At 49.2% G+C, this 13944-nt stretch overlaps 1 protein-coding gene across 1 annotated transcript in view; it reads left to right on the top strand.

Moving 5' to 3' along the window:
* Positions 1-13944, top strand: part of BCKDHA (branched chain keto acid dehydrogenase E1 subunit alpha) — a 33685-nt gene that overhangs the window by 2515 nt on the left and 17226 nt on the right. The window contains exons 2-3 of the mRNA XM_003943191.4: positions 11819-12001; positions 12108-12194. Of these exons, the coding sequence (XP_003943240.1) occupies positions 11819-12001; positions 12108-12194 (270 nt within the window). The remainder of the gene's footprint in view (positions 1-11818; positions 12002-12107; positions 12195-13944) is intronic.

Here is a 13944-nt window from a genome sequence, read left to right as displayed (position 1 = left end):
AGTGATCCGCCTGCCTTGGCCTCCACAGGCGTGAGCCACTATGCCCAGCCTTTTCTTTCTTTCTTTGAGACAAGGTTTCACTCTGTCACCCAGACTGGAGTGAGTGTAGTGGTGTGATCACGGCTCACTGCAGCCTCAACCTCCTGGGCTCAAGCAATCCTCCCACCTCAGCCTCCTGAGTAGCTGGGACCATAGGCCCATGCTACCACACCTGGCTAATTTTTAATTTTTTTTTTTTTTTTTTTTTTGAGACAGAGTCTTGCTTTGTGGCCCAGGCTGGAGTACAGTGGCACAATCTCGGCTCACTGCAGCCTCCACTTCCCGGGTTCAAGTGATTCTCTTGCCTTGGCCTCCCAAGTAGCTGGGACTACAGGCATGTGCCACTATGCCCAGCTAATTTTTGTATTTTTAGTAGAAATGGGGTTTTACCGGCCGGGCGCGGTGGCTCAAGCCTGTAATCCCAGCACTTTGGGAGGCTGAGGTGGGTGGATCACGAGGAGGTCAAGAGATCGAGACCAGCCTGGCCAAGATGGTGAAACCCCGTTTCTACTAAAAAATACAAAAAATTAGCTGGGCATGGTGGCGTGTGCCTATAATCCCAGCTACTCAGGAGGCTGAGGCAGGAGAATTGCCTGAACCCAGGAGGTGGAGGTTGCGGTGAGCCGAGATCGAGCCATTGCACTCCAGCCTAGGTAACAAGAGTGAAACTCCATCTCAAAAAAAAAAAAAAGAAAGAAATGGGATTTTACCATGTTGACCCAGGCTGGCTTTGAACTCCTGACCTCAGGTGATCCGCCTGCCTTGGCTTCCCAAAGTGTTGGGATTACAGGTGTGAGACACTGTACCTGACTGCACCTGGCTAATTTTTAAATCTTTGTAGAGATGGGGTTTTGCCATGTTGTCTAGGCTGGTCTCGAACTCCTGGGCTCAAGCGATCTTCTTACCTTAGCCTTTCAAAGTGCTGGGATGATAAGTGTGAGCCATCTTGCTTGGCCATATTATTCAGTTTTCATAAGTTTAAGTTTAAATAGCCACAGGTGTGCTGGATAGGGTGGCTTATGACCGTAATCCCAGCTACTCAGGAGGCCGGCCAAGGCAAAAGAATCACTTGAACCTGGGAGGCGGAGGTTGCAGTGAACCGAGATTGCGCCACTATACTCCAGCCTGGGTGACACAGAGAGACTCTCTAAAAATAAAATAGCCAGAAGTGGTTGGTGGCTGCCATGTTAGATGGTGCAGTTTTATCCAGATAGAGATGAAGATATAATCAGGGAAAGGTTGAGAGGCTGTATAGTTGTGGACAGATAGGATTGTGGAGATATTACTGGGTTGACTGGGGAAGGTCAGGTTAGCAAGAGGGGTGGGGCTGCTTCACTTGTTCCTGACGACTTGCCCCTCCTGTCCTCACTCCCTTCATTGAATACCCTGCTGCCTTGCAGATGCATTTGCCTGATTGTCACCTCCCTTCCTGTCTCTGCTACCATAGCAGATGTTTTAGTGCTCAGGGAAAGGAGGAGGAAGGAAACTCAGATTGTCAAGGAATCATGAATCAAAGTTTCTCATCACCACCCCAGGCCTGGGCTTAGCTAAGTCATTTCACCTCTCTGACCCTACTTAGTGGAGTGAGTAGAGTCCCTAACTTGTTGGAAGTCAGGAAGCACCTGGAGCTTGGTCTGTGCTAATTATTAGTGACTTTATTTTTGTGACCCAGCTCTTCAGGGGCAGCCTGTCTGGGGGTTCCACTACCCTGTGCAGTATCTTCAAGTGGTAGGTACTCACTGTGTGTATTAGTCTGTTCTCAGGCTGCTAATAAAAACACACCTGAGACTGGGTAATTTATAAAGAAAAAGAGGTTTAATGGACTCACAGTTCCACATCCTGGGGAGGCCTCACAATCATGGCGGAAGGTGAGTGAGAAGCAAAGTCACATCTCACATGGCGGCAGGCAGGCAGAGTACTTGCAGGGGAACTCCCCTTTATAAAACCATCAGATCAGCCGGGCCCGGTGGCTCAAGCCTGTAATCCTAGCACTTTGGGAGGCCAAGGGGGGTGGATCACGAGGTCAAGAGATCGAGACCATCCTGGTCAACATGGTGAAACCCTGTCTCTACTAAAAATACAAAAAATTAGCTGGGCATGGTGGCGCGTGCCTGTAATCCCAGCTACTGAGGAGGCTGAGGCAGGAGAATTGCCTGAACTCAGGAGGCAGAGGGTGCGGTGAGCCGAGATCGTGCCATTGCACTCCAGCCTGGGTAACAAGAGTGAAACTCTGTCTCCAAAAAAAAAAAAAAACCCATCAGAACTCGTCTTACCATCATGAGAACGTGAAAGACTGTCTCTCCCCACCATGATTCAGTTACCTCCCATTGGGTCCCTCCCATGACACATGGGAATTATGGGAACTATGATTCAAGATGAGATTTGAGTTGGGGACACACAGACAAACCGTATCAGTGTGTATTGTGGGATGCATGGAGATGGTCATTATGGTCTTCTAAGTGCCCAGGCTGGAGTGCAGTGGCGCCATCTAGGCTCACTGCAGCCTTGGTCCCCCAGGTTCAAGTGATTCTCCTTCCTCAGCTTGCTGAGTAGCTGGGATTATAGGCTACCACACCTGGCTTATTTTTGTAGTTTTAGTAGAGATGGCTTTTCACCATGTTGGTCAGGCTGGTCCCGAACTCCTGACCTCATGATCTGCCTGCTTTGGCGTCCCAAAGTGCTGGGATTATAGGCATGAGCCACCGTGCCCGGCCCAGAGTTTTTATTTTATTTTTTATTTTTATTTTATTTTTTGAGTTGGAGTCTCCCTCTGTCGCCCAGGCTGAAGCGTAGTGGATCACAAAAGTCAAGAGATCGAGACCATCCTGGTGAACATGGTGAAACCCCGTCTCTACTAAAAATACAAAAAAATTAGCTGGGCATGGTGGTGTGTGCCTGTCATCCCAGCTACTCAGGAGGCTGAGGCAGAAGAATTGCCTGAACCTGGGAGGCGGAGGTTGCGGTGAGCCGAGATCGAGCCATTGCACTCCAGCCTGGGTAACAAGAGCAAAACTCCGTCTCAAAAAAAAAAATTTGTTTTCTCTTTATTCCTTGAGATCTCACTTTGTGAACCAGGCTGGAGTGCAGTGGCATGATCTTGGCTCACTGCAGCCTTGACCTCTTAGGCTCCAGTGATCCTCCCACCTCAGTCCTTTGAGTAGTGGGGACTACAGGTGTGCACCACTATGCCCAGCTAATTTTTTGTAGAGATGGGGGTCTTGCCATGTTACCCAAGCTCATCTTGAACTCTTGGGCTCAAGCTGTCTACCCTTCTTGACCTCCCAAAATGATGGTATTACAAGCGTGAACCACCATACCTAGTCTTAAATTATATTTATTTATTTAAATTTTTTATAGAGACAGGGTCTCACTATGTTTCCCAGCCTGGCTTCAAATTCCTGGACTCAAGTGATCCTCTCTCCTCAGCCTCCAGAGTAGCTAGAATTACAGGCATCTACCACTGTACTTGGCTCAGGGAGTTTCAGTCACACAATCAGGTGGCATTGGTTTGCTCAGTTAGAGTCCATGCCCTTAGCCATGGTGACTCAGTGACTTCAGATGACTCCACCAGGGCCAGCCCAGTACTACCTGGGCAGAGCAGACCATCCAGAGCGGGCAGCTGGCACTTTCCTGTGTGGTTGGAGAGGACATGGCGTGAAGCTTTGTGTAAATCTGTGTAGCCTCTGCCATTGTAAATCATTGGCCACGGGGACAGACTCCCCCACGCCTGACCAAAAGCTAGAAGAACAGAGGGGTGGAGTTGCATCCTTCCTTTGCAGGAGTTTGACCACCTACTCCCTTTATGGAGCATTTCCTCAGGACCAGGTGCCGTATGGAGCCCTTTGCGTAGCTCACCGAATTGGGGCAGCAACCCTGGGGGTGGGGACTACCATCATCTCCACCAGCCCAGGAAAGAAAGGAGGAGGGTACAGCTGAGGCCCAGCTCCAATACATGGAGCATACCAGGGTGCCCTGAAGGTAGCTTTGCAGCCTCCGGAGGCTGACAGTCTTGCCCTGACACCCTGGTTTGTTCTCAGACTCTGGCCTCCTTAGTGCCCCCTCTTAGTGCCCATCTGAAGACCAGCCTTTGGTCCTCTTCCATCGGCATGCCATCTCCCCTGTGCCTCAGTCTCTCCCTGGAGTATCTGTGGGGGCTGCAGTTTGGTTTTATTGTTCTTTGAGACAGGATATCACTTTGTCACCCAGGCTGGAGTCCAGTGGCGCAGTAATGGCTCATTGCAGCCTTGGCCTCCTGGGCTCAAGCGTCCTCTCACCTTAGGCTCCCCCAGCTCCAGTGTCTGGGACTACAGATACATGTCACCATTCCCAGCTAATTAATTTTTTTTTTTTTTTTTTTTGGAGATGGAGTCTCACTCTTGTCACCAGGCTGGAGTGCAGTAGCACAATCTCAGCTCACTGCAACCTCTGCCTCTTGGGTTCAAGCAATTCTCCTGTCTCAGCCTCCTGAGTAGCTGGGATTATAGGCGCCCACCACCACGCCTGGCTATTTTTTGTATTTTTAGTAGAGATAGGGTTTCACCATGTTGATCACCTGACCTCAGGTGATCTGCCCGCCTTTATTATTATTTTTTTTTTTAATTTTTTTTTTGTGGAGATGGGGTTTCGTACTGTTGCTCAGGGATTACAGGCATGAGCTGCTACGCCCATCCTTCCTGGCTAAGTTTAAAAATTTTCAGAGACAGGGTTTTCGCCATGTGGCCTAGGCTGGTCTCGAACTGCTGGTCTCAAATGATTCTCCCACGTTAGCCTCCCAAAGTACTGGGATTATAGGCATGAACCACTGCACGTTGCCACAGTTTGGTTTTAGAATCCACTTTAACATGCAGTTAGTCATTCCCCGCTCCTCTTTCCCCCATCCTCACAAGGTGTAGACACTTCCCTTTCTCCCACGTCTCACCTTCCTAGGTTTTGTTTTTCTGTCTCTTATCAAGTTTTGAGTACATAATATATCCCATGTCGGTGCTGAACCCCTTGTGTGAATGAACTTAGCAACTTTTCACATGGCATTCTGTAGCCTTCTTACGGATAAACTGAGAGAGATGAAGATGAAGTGTTTTTTTGTTTTTTGTTTTGAGACAGAGTCTCACTCTATTGCCCAGGCTGCAGTGCAGTGGCATGCTCTCGGCTAACTGCAGCCTCCACCTCCCGGGTTCAAGCGATTCTCCTGCCTCAGCCTCTCAAGTAGCTGAGATTACAGGTGCGCGCCACCACGGCCGGCTGATTTTTGTATTTTAGTAGAGACGGGGTTTCACCATGTTGGTCAGGCTGGTCTCGAACTCCTGACCTCAGGTGATCTGCCTGCCTCAACCTCCCAAAGTGCTGGGATTACAGGCATGAGCCACCGTGGCCGGCTGAGATGAAGTGTTTTTTTGCAGAGAGCCACATAAGCTGAGAAATTGGAACCCAGGGAAGTTGAACTCCAGAGCCAGGGAACTTAACTGCCCATTCATGTATTAGCTCATTTGAGTGCCTGCTGTGAAGGCAACCTGGATGCTGTCTCTGCCTTCCTGGTTGGATTGTGGTGTGTGTGGGAGGTAGACAACGAAACAAAGGAATCTTCTTGGTCAGTGTCTGGCTGTGCTGCTCAGAGCGGGAAGAGCTGTGCTGCAAGAGGCCGGCTGCTTCCTCCTCACAGGGGAAGGGGAAGCCTGTTGTGCATTGTCAGGCCTGAATCTGCCCTGCCGTTGGAAGTGTAATTTCCTCACCACCACAGATGCAAATACACACAAACAACTTAACATGCTACCCTGCTGGAACTGCGAACGGCTTATTCACTGCAGTTAAAGGAAGATGGATGCAATTGAGCATCCATGTGTGAGCTCCAGCTTGTGGCAAACTCTGCCCTTTAACTCCTGTGGGAAGTGAAGCCACAATTACCGTGGAAGAATTCGGGAAGTAGCGGGAAGAAAAGCCGCATATGGTTGAAAATCAGGCTGCAGGGGCAGTGGAGTGAGGAGCATGGAAGTCTAGGAGCCTGAGTCTCAGCCCTGCCCAGTTTCAAAGCCCAGTCCTGATGTAATTTTTTTTTTTTTTTTTTTTTTTTTAGACAGGATCTCACTTTGTCCCCGAGGCTGGAGCACAGTGGCACGATCTCAGCTCCCAATAGCCTCATCCTTCCAGGTTCAAGCAGTCCTCCTGCCTCAGCCTCCCAAGTAGCTGGGACCACAGGCGTGCATCACCACACCCAGCTAATGTTTGTAATTTTTTGTGGAGACAGGGTTTCGCACTGTTGCCCAGGCTGGTGTCAAACCCCCGAGCTCATGCAGTCCTGCCTTGGCCTTCCGAAGTTCAAGGATTACAGGCATAAGCCACTGCGCCTCACGCAATTTTTTTTTTTTTTTTTTTTTGAGACAGAGTTTCACTGTTGTTACCCAGGCTGGAGTGCAATGGCGCGATCTCGGCTCACCGCAACCTCCGCCTCCTGGGTTCAGGCAATTCTGCCTCAGCCTCCTGAGTAGCTGGGATTACAGGCGTGCGCCACCATGCCCAGCTAGTTTTTTTGTATTTTTAGTAGAGACGGGGTTTCACCATGTTGATCAGGATGGTCTCGATCTGTTGACCTTGTGATCCACCCGCCTCAGCCTCCCAAAGTGCTGGGATTACAGGCATGAGCCACCGCACCCGGCCAATTTTTTTTTTTTTTAATTCGTGGTCTGATGCAGGTTATTTTACCTCCTCAAGCCTTGGTTTCCTTGTCTACTCAAGGGCAATGGCAGAGAATACCCCTCATCCGTTCCCCAAGTCAGTAGGCTTGTGCATGCCAGACTCAGCTGGCTTACAGCAAATGCTTCATAAAGGGGAGCTATTGCAACAGCTTGTCCAGTTCTGGGCTGCCTAGTTCCAGAGCTCAGAGTTCCAGTGGGCTCACACCTTTTGAGCTTTAGGCTTCTCACAGGTCTCCTGGGTTTTCTCAGTCATTCCTTATCTGATCTGAGGAAGTGTGACATCCTTGCAGGACTCCTCCAGCCCCTCTGAGCTTTATTTTATTTTATTTTTTATTTTATTTTTTGAGACAGCGTCTTGCTCTGTTGCCCAGGCTGGAGTGCTGGAGTGCAGTGGTGTGATCATGGCTCACTGAAGCCTTTACCTCCTGGGCTCAAGAGATCCTCCCACTTCAACCTCCCAGGTATATGCCACCATGCCTGGCCAATTTTTAAAATTTTTTGTAGAGATAATGGTCTCAGGCTGGTCTTGAACTCCTGGGCTCAAGTGATCCTTGAGGCCAAAGTGTTGGGATTATAGATGCGAGCCACCTTGCCCAGCCCTGATCTCCTTCTGTCTTCTATGGAGGACCCGCTATTCCTTTCCTTTTGTCTTTGGGGGTGTGTGTGTTTTGTCTTTGGGGGCTATCTCAGCCTCTTGAGTGGCTGGGATTACAGGTGTGCGCAACCACACCCAGCTAATTTTTGTATTTTTGGTAGACATGGGGTTTCACCATGTTGGCCAGGCTGGTTTTGGCCTCAAGTGATCACCTGCCTCGGCCTCTTAAAGTGCTGGGGTTACAGGTGTGAGCCACTGCACCTGGCTGCTTTTTGTCTTTCGTGTTCCATTTCCCTTGCCTGGAATGTGCTTTCCCTGCCTCCTGGTTATCCCTCAGATCTCGGCTGTAACATCACTTTCGCAGGAGATTCTTACCCTCCTTCCCTTCTGCTATGGGATGATATGAACCACCGTCACCGTTACGTGTTCAGCATCTGCTCTCCCTGCTAGGCAGCAAAGGGCAGATATCTTGCCTGTCTTAGGTCCCCAGAGCCCAGCACTGGGCTGGGAACATGGCAGGTGCTGAAATATTTGTTGAATGAATCAGTCTCAGCTCGCAGAGGGAGCTGGGACTGGAGTAGAGTGGACACTGAAGCGTGTAGCAGTTTGCCAAGCGATAGGGAAAGAGACTGTCTAGTAAAGCAGGCAGAGCTGAGGGGGAAATGATGGTAGCTACGATTGTTTTGAGCATTTGTTATATGGCTTACAGATACTTTGCTGAATATTTTATTCGCATGATCTTGTTTAGGCCTCACGTTTCCATGAGGGGTTCTCCATTTTTATAGACAAGGAAGGGAGCACATGGAGAGGGGAAGTTACTTTGCCATATCATCCAGTAAGGGATTTTTTTTTTTTTTTGAAGAAAAAAGTTATTTTTATTTTAGTAAAAATAGCTGTAATAATAGCTGTAATAAACACCCCATTATCCATTCCACTCATACCCCATTGTAAAACAGACAATGAAGTTTCTATGGGATTCCGTCTAACATCCTATCTGGAGTGGACCATATTTGATGTGAGCAAACCAGACGATTTTATTCCCCTGGCCAATGTGATTAGTTCAGGTAGAGTCCTGAACTCAGGAGAACTAAGGGGGAGCCCTGTCTTTATAACAACCCATTCTCAGGGAACTAATCAGTTTTCAAGAAAACTACTTCAGGTTCACCAGAGCAAAAACTCATTCACTACCATGAGAACAGTACCAAGTTATTAATGAGGGATCCATCCCCATGACTCACACACTTCATATTAGGCCCTGCCTCCCAACACCACCATATTGGGGATCAGATTTTGGCATGAGTTTTAGCAGAGACAAACCATATTGAAGCCATAACTGAAATTATGTCTTCATCCCATCATTAGACTCTCTAGCGTCATAATTTCAGAGGTCTAGTCCCAGGTTGTTGCTTTTACTTCTTAGTTGGACAAGATAAGATTTATACAGATTTATCATTTCACAACAGGAAAATGTGTATTTTGGCTCTAAACCTACTCTAGATCTGCTTGTGTGGCTGCCTTGGTTAGGGGTCTCCACGGTAATTCTCTTTTGGGGACCTGGAGTCTCCCAAGCAAATCTTGTTTTGAAATAAAATTTTCTTGCTTTGCTTTCCAGATTATCCTCTACATTTTCTAAAGCCTGTGGTCCATAAATATAGAACTGGCGGATGTAACTTGATTTTATTACAGCAGTCTGGGTTTTGGTGCCAATGCTATGTTGAAATGTAAGAGTGTTATTGGATTTGTACTATCTATATTTAAAAGACTAGTGGGTTACTTGAGCCTGGAATGCCTAACAACTTCCGAGAAGGGTCAGAACCACACTCTGCTCACCAAAAAAGAGAGGGCCCAGCAGCTGGCTGGTTGTGAATGTCTAAAGCCACATGACATGCACCCTGTCCGGCTTCTACTGTGGAACCTACAGCAACCCAATTAAAACTATTGTTCCTCCCCTGACTAAACCTGAGGACAGCCAGATGCCTTGAGGGCCTCCAAGCTGTCATGAAGACACAACCCTCCAACTTCTCTCTCAATATTTCCAAACACACTGGGCCTGAGGTAGTGACAAGCCATGCAGTAATACTGTATTTTATTTGAGATCCTCCTCTGTGAGCAGTGGTGGATCAAAGCTAGCATGCCTCCTTCATACCTAGAGATTCACTCACTTAGGGAAATAATCCATTCTATTTCCTCTGTGGAAGTTGAAAGACAGTCTGCATAAAGTGACCTTTGACTCCTATTCTCATATTCATAGATGGCAGGCCTTTTCTTCATTCCTGACAGGCATTCATTACTGCGGCTCCTCTCTTCTGAGGTCTCAGTTGTCAGTTCTAAATCGTGGGTGAAAACTCTAATCTCTAGTCTGTCTTAAAACCTCTGTGAATTTTGTACATGCCTCTGGCCATGACGTGGGACGGGGGAGTTCCACGGCTTCAAGCAATGCACTGCCTTCTCTAGGTCTCCACTTCTTCTTCTGGGCTAGGGAGTTTTGGGAGTTGCTGTTTTTTCCTCAAAGGTAGCACCAGTAAGGCTGGTTGATGAATTCCAGGTGAGATGATCATGCTTGAAGTTGACGCCTGACGAGCAGGATGAATGGTGGTGCCATTTTAGTTCAGCATGGCTGAGAGGCCTCAGGAAACGTATGATCATGATGGAAGGTGAAGCAAACATGTTCTTCTTCACATGGCAGCAGCAAGGAGAATACATTGCCTCGAACTCCTGGACTAAGAGATCCTCTCGCCTCAGCCTCCCAAGTAGTCGAGACTACTGTCATGAGCCACCACATGTGGCTGACAATTCATTTTTGCTTCAGGTGCCTGCTACTCAGGAAGCTGAGGTGGGAGAACTGCTGAAGCTTGGGGAGCAGAGGTTGCAGTAAACCAAAATTGCACCACTGCACTTCAGTCTCGGCGACAGAGTAAGATCCTGTCTCAAAAACAAAACAACAACAACAACAACAAAAAACAAAAACAAAAAAGAGCATGGTAGCTCACATCTGTAATACCAGCACTTTGGAAGGCCAAGGTGGTCGGACTAGCCTCTAGCCTGGCCAACTACTGAAGGCACAAAAAAAATTAGCCAGGCGTGGTGTTGGGGACCTGTATATTAGCTCGTCCCATGCTCAGGAATGACCAAGGCAGTGTGGAGGTTAAACGCACGATGGAGTTGGTTAGAAAAAATTACCCCTCGTAATTTTCTCACTGTTAAAACTTATGCAAAAGCGGTTGCAGCGCCGCTGGTCCACACCTGCGCACTCCCCAAGGGGTCCCCAAACACCCGCGGGGTCCCCAAACACCCGCAGGGTCCCCAACCACCCCGCCCTCAGGCTGAAGGCCGTCCTGGCTGAGGGCTGTTTTTTTTTTTTTTTTTTTTTTTTTTTTTTGAGTTGGAGTCTCACTCTGTCACCCAGGCTGGAGTACTGTGGTGCAGTCTTGGCTCACTGCAACCTCTGCTTCCCAGGTTCAAGTGATTCTCCTGCCTCAGCCTCCTGAGTAGCTGGGACTACAGGCATGTGCCACCACACCCAGCTAATTTTTCTATTTTTAGTGGGTACAGGGTTTTGTCACGTTGATCTTGAACTCCTGACTTCAAGTGATTCACCTGCCTTGACCTCCCAAAGCCAGTAAGGGATTTGAATCAAGGCAGTCTGACTCTTTTTTTTTTTTTTTTTTTTTTTTTTTGAGACGGAGTTTCGCTCTTGTTACCCAGGCTGGAGTGCAATGGCGCGATCTCGGCTCACCGCAACCTCCGCCTCCTGGGTTCAGGCAATTCTCCTGCCTCAGCCTCCCGAGTAGCTGGGATTACAGGCACGTGCCACCATGCCCAGCTAATTTTTTGTATTTTTAGTAGAGACGGGGTTTCACTATGTTGACCGGGATGGTCTCGATCTCTCGACCTCATGATCCACCCGCCTCGGCCTCCCAAAGTGCTGGGATTACAGGCTTGAGCCACCACGCCCGGCCGACAGTCTGACTCTTAAGAGCCCAAAGACTTAAGCTCTGGCTTCAGTGGTGCATGGCAGAGGGATCAGAAGAGAGCCTGTCTGGATGCCTAGAGGCCATCCTGCAGTGGGCATGTGTGTCTGTGGTCACAAAGGGAGAGAGAGAGGAGGGGGCATCTGTGGCCAGACTGGGGAGGCCTTGAATGCCAGGATGAAGCATTTTGGGCCCACGATAATGAGCATAATAATAGCTACAAGTTCCTGACTTGCCAGCCACTTTACTGAGTCATTTCGTCTTACAGCAATCCTGTGGGATAGCTGTTGCTGTTTTCATCCCCGTTTTTCAGATGGGGAAACTGAGACACAGATGTTGTCATGAGTGGCCCAAGGTGTTGCTGTGAGAGAGTAGTGGAGTTGGGGCTCAGACCCTGCGAGTCAGGCCCCTGAGTTCACAGGGGTCATGTACTGAACCACCACGCCGCCTGCCTGCTGCTGTGGTCAAGCCAGCGGAAACCTGGGTGCTGCTCCTGATGTGGGCGTCTCCTCTGCTGTCTCCCCCAGCATCCCTACAGGCAACAGGAGCAGCAGTTCTCATCTCTGGATGACAAGCCCCAGTTCCCAGGGGCCTCGGCAGAGTTTATAGACAAGCTCGAATTCATCCAGCCCAATGTCATCTCTGGAATCCCCATCTACCGCGTCATGGACCGGCAAGGCCAGATCGTCAACCCCAGCGAGGACCCCCACGTGAGAGGCGGCCTCCCTCCCTTCCCGTGCCCCCTATGCCCAGGCCCCTTGCCTGTCTCCTATCTGGTCCCAACTACCCCATGTCTGTCTGTGCCTCCACCCGCAGCTGCCGAAGGAGAAGGTGCTGAAGTTCTACAAGAGCATGACACTGCTTAACACCATGGACCGCATCCTCTATGAGTCTCAGCGGCAGGTGCGTGGGCACAGGCCTGGGGCAGGGGCTGGAATTACCTGAGGTCCTCTACCTCTGCGTGGGCCAAAGGTTGGCTCCTGAGGAGAAGAGGTTCTTTTTTTTTTTTTTTTTTTTTTTTCAGCTGTCCATGGAGTTCTGTGGGTTTTCTTGGGGCTCTAGGGGAAAAGTATGAGAGCAGTGCTGCCCTAGGGCAGAGGATGGACCTAATCACTAAAATCACCTACCATGTGCCTTGCTTGGGACTTGCCCGTGTTGAGGGCATGGCGAAGGCCTGACAGCCCTTCCTCTTGGAAACGCACAGTCCTGAGAAAGAGGGTGGGTCGCCAGTGCTTCCTAGAGTGCTCCAGGGACCACCCTAGGCCCGTGTGAAATGTGCTGTGATCCCCGATACATCCAGTTGTCAGGGGACAAAGACCCAGTCAAGCTAGGGTCAACAAACAGGGAAGCCACTGACTCAAATGACCACATATCCCAAGGGTCCTGTTTTGGGGCACAGCTGGACCCAGGGGGCTCAAATGATGTCATCATACCTTCTCTCCCTCTGTGTCTTTTCTGTTCTCTTTTGCCTTGGCTTTTCTCCTCTGCAAGCAGCGGTGGGCTCTGGCAGCTCCTGGCTCACGGAGAGGAGGCAGAAAGAAAGGACGCAGGTAATGGCTCTGAAGTGTCTGTAAGACAAGTCCTAGTCCTGCCCCTTTCTAGCTCTGTGGTCCTGGGAAAGTTGTTGAAAATCTCAGTGCTTCTGTTTTCTATTTTACTTTATTTCATTTAAAAATTTTTATTTATTTTATATTTTATTTAATTTTATTTATTTGAGACAGAGTCTAGCTGTGTCACCCAGGCTGGAGTGCAGTGGCATGATCTTGGCTCACTGCAACCTCCGCCTCCTGGGTTGAGGCAGTGCTCCTGCCTCAGCCTATTGAGTAGCTGGGACTACAGGCACCTGCCACCACGCCTGAGTAATTTTTGTATTTTTAGTAGAGATGGGGTTTCACCATGGTGGCCAGGCTGGTCTCAAACTCCTGACCTCAGGTGGTCTGCCTGCCTCAGCCTTCCAAAGTACTGGGATTACAGGCATAAACCACCATGCCTGGCCTCTCTTTTCTTTCCTCTTCTTTATTATTATTATTATCTTTTTTTTTTTTTTTTTTTTTTTTTGAGACGGAGTTTCGCTCTTGTTACCCAGGCTGGAGTGCAATGGTGCGATCTCGGCTCACCGCAACCTCCGCCTCCTGGGTTCAGGCAATTCTCCTGCCTTAGCCTCCTGAGTAGCTGGGATTACAGGCACGCGCCACCATGCCCAGCTAATTTTTTGTATTTTTAGTAGAGACGGGGTTTCACCATGTTGACCAGGATGGTCTCGATCTCTCGACCTCATGATCCGCCCGCCTCAGCCTCCCAAAGTGCTGGGATTACAGGCTTGAGCCACCGCGCCCGGCGCTATTATTTTATTTTTTATACAGGGTCTCACTATGTCAACCAGGCTGTTGTATAGTGGCACAATTGTAGCTCACTGTAGCACTGACCTCTTGGGCTGAAGCCATCCTCATGCTTTGGCCTCCCTAACAGCTGGGCCACCATCCCTGGCTAATATTTTTTACTATTTGTAGAGATGGGGTCTTGTTGCCAGGCTGGTTTTGAACTCGGGCTCAAACAGTCCTCCCACCTTGGCCTCCCAGAGTGCCACTGTACCCAGCCAGAACTTCATTTTTCTTATCTGCAACTACCCCATGAGGTTGCCGTGAGGGTTGAT

This window comes from Saimiri boliviensis, chromosome 14 (assembly GCF_048565385.1).
Source record: "Saimiri boliviensis isolate mSaiBol1 chromosome 14, mSaiBol1.pri, whole genome shotgun sequence".
Taxonomy (NCBI): Eukaryota; Metazoa; Chordata; class Mammalia; order Primates; family Cebidae; genus Saimiri; species Saimiri boliviensis.
Note: the sequence above shows the minus strand (reverse complement) of the source record. Positions and strands in the feature narration are given on the sequence as shown.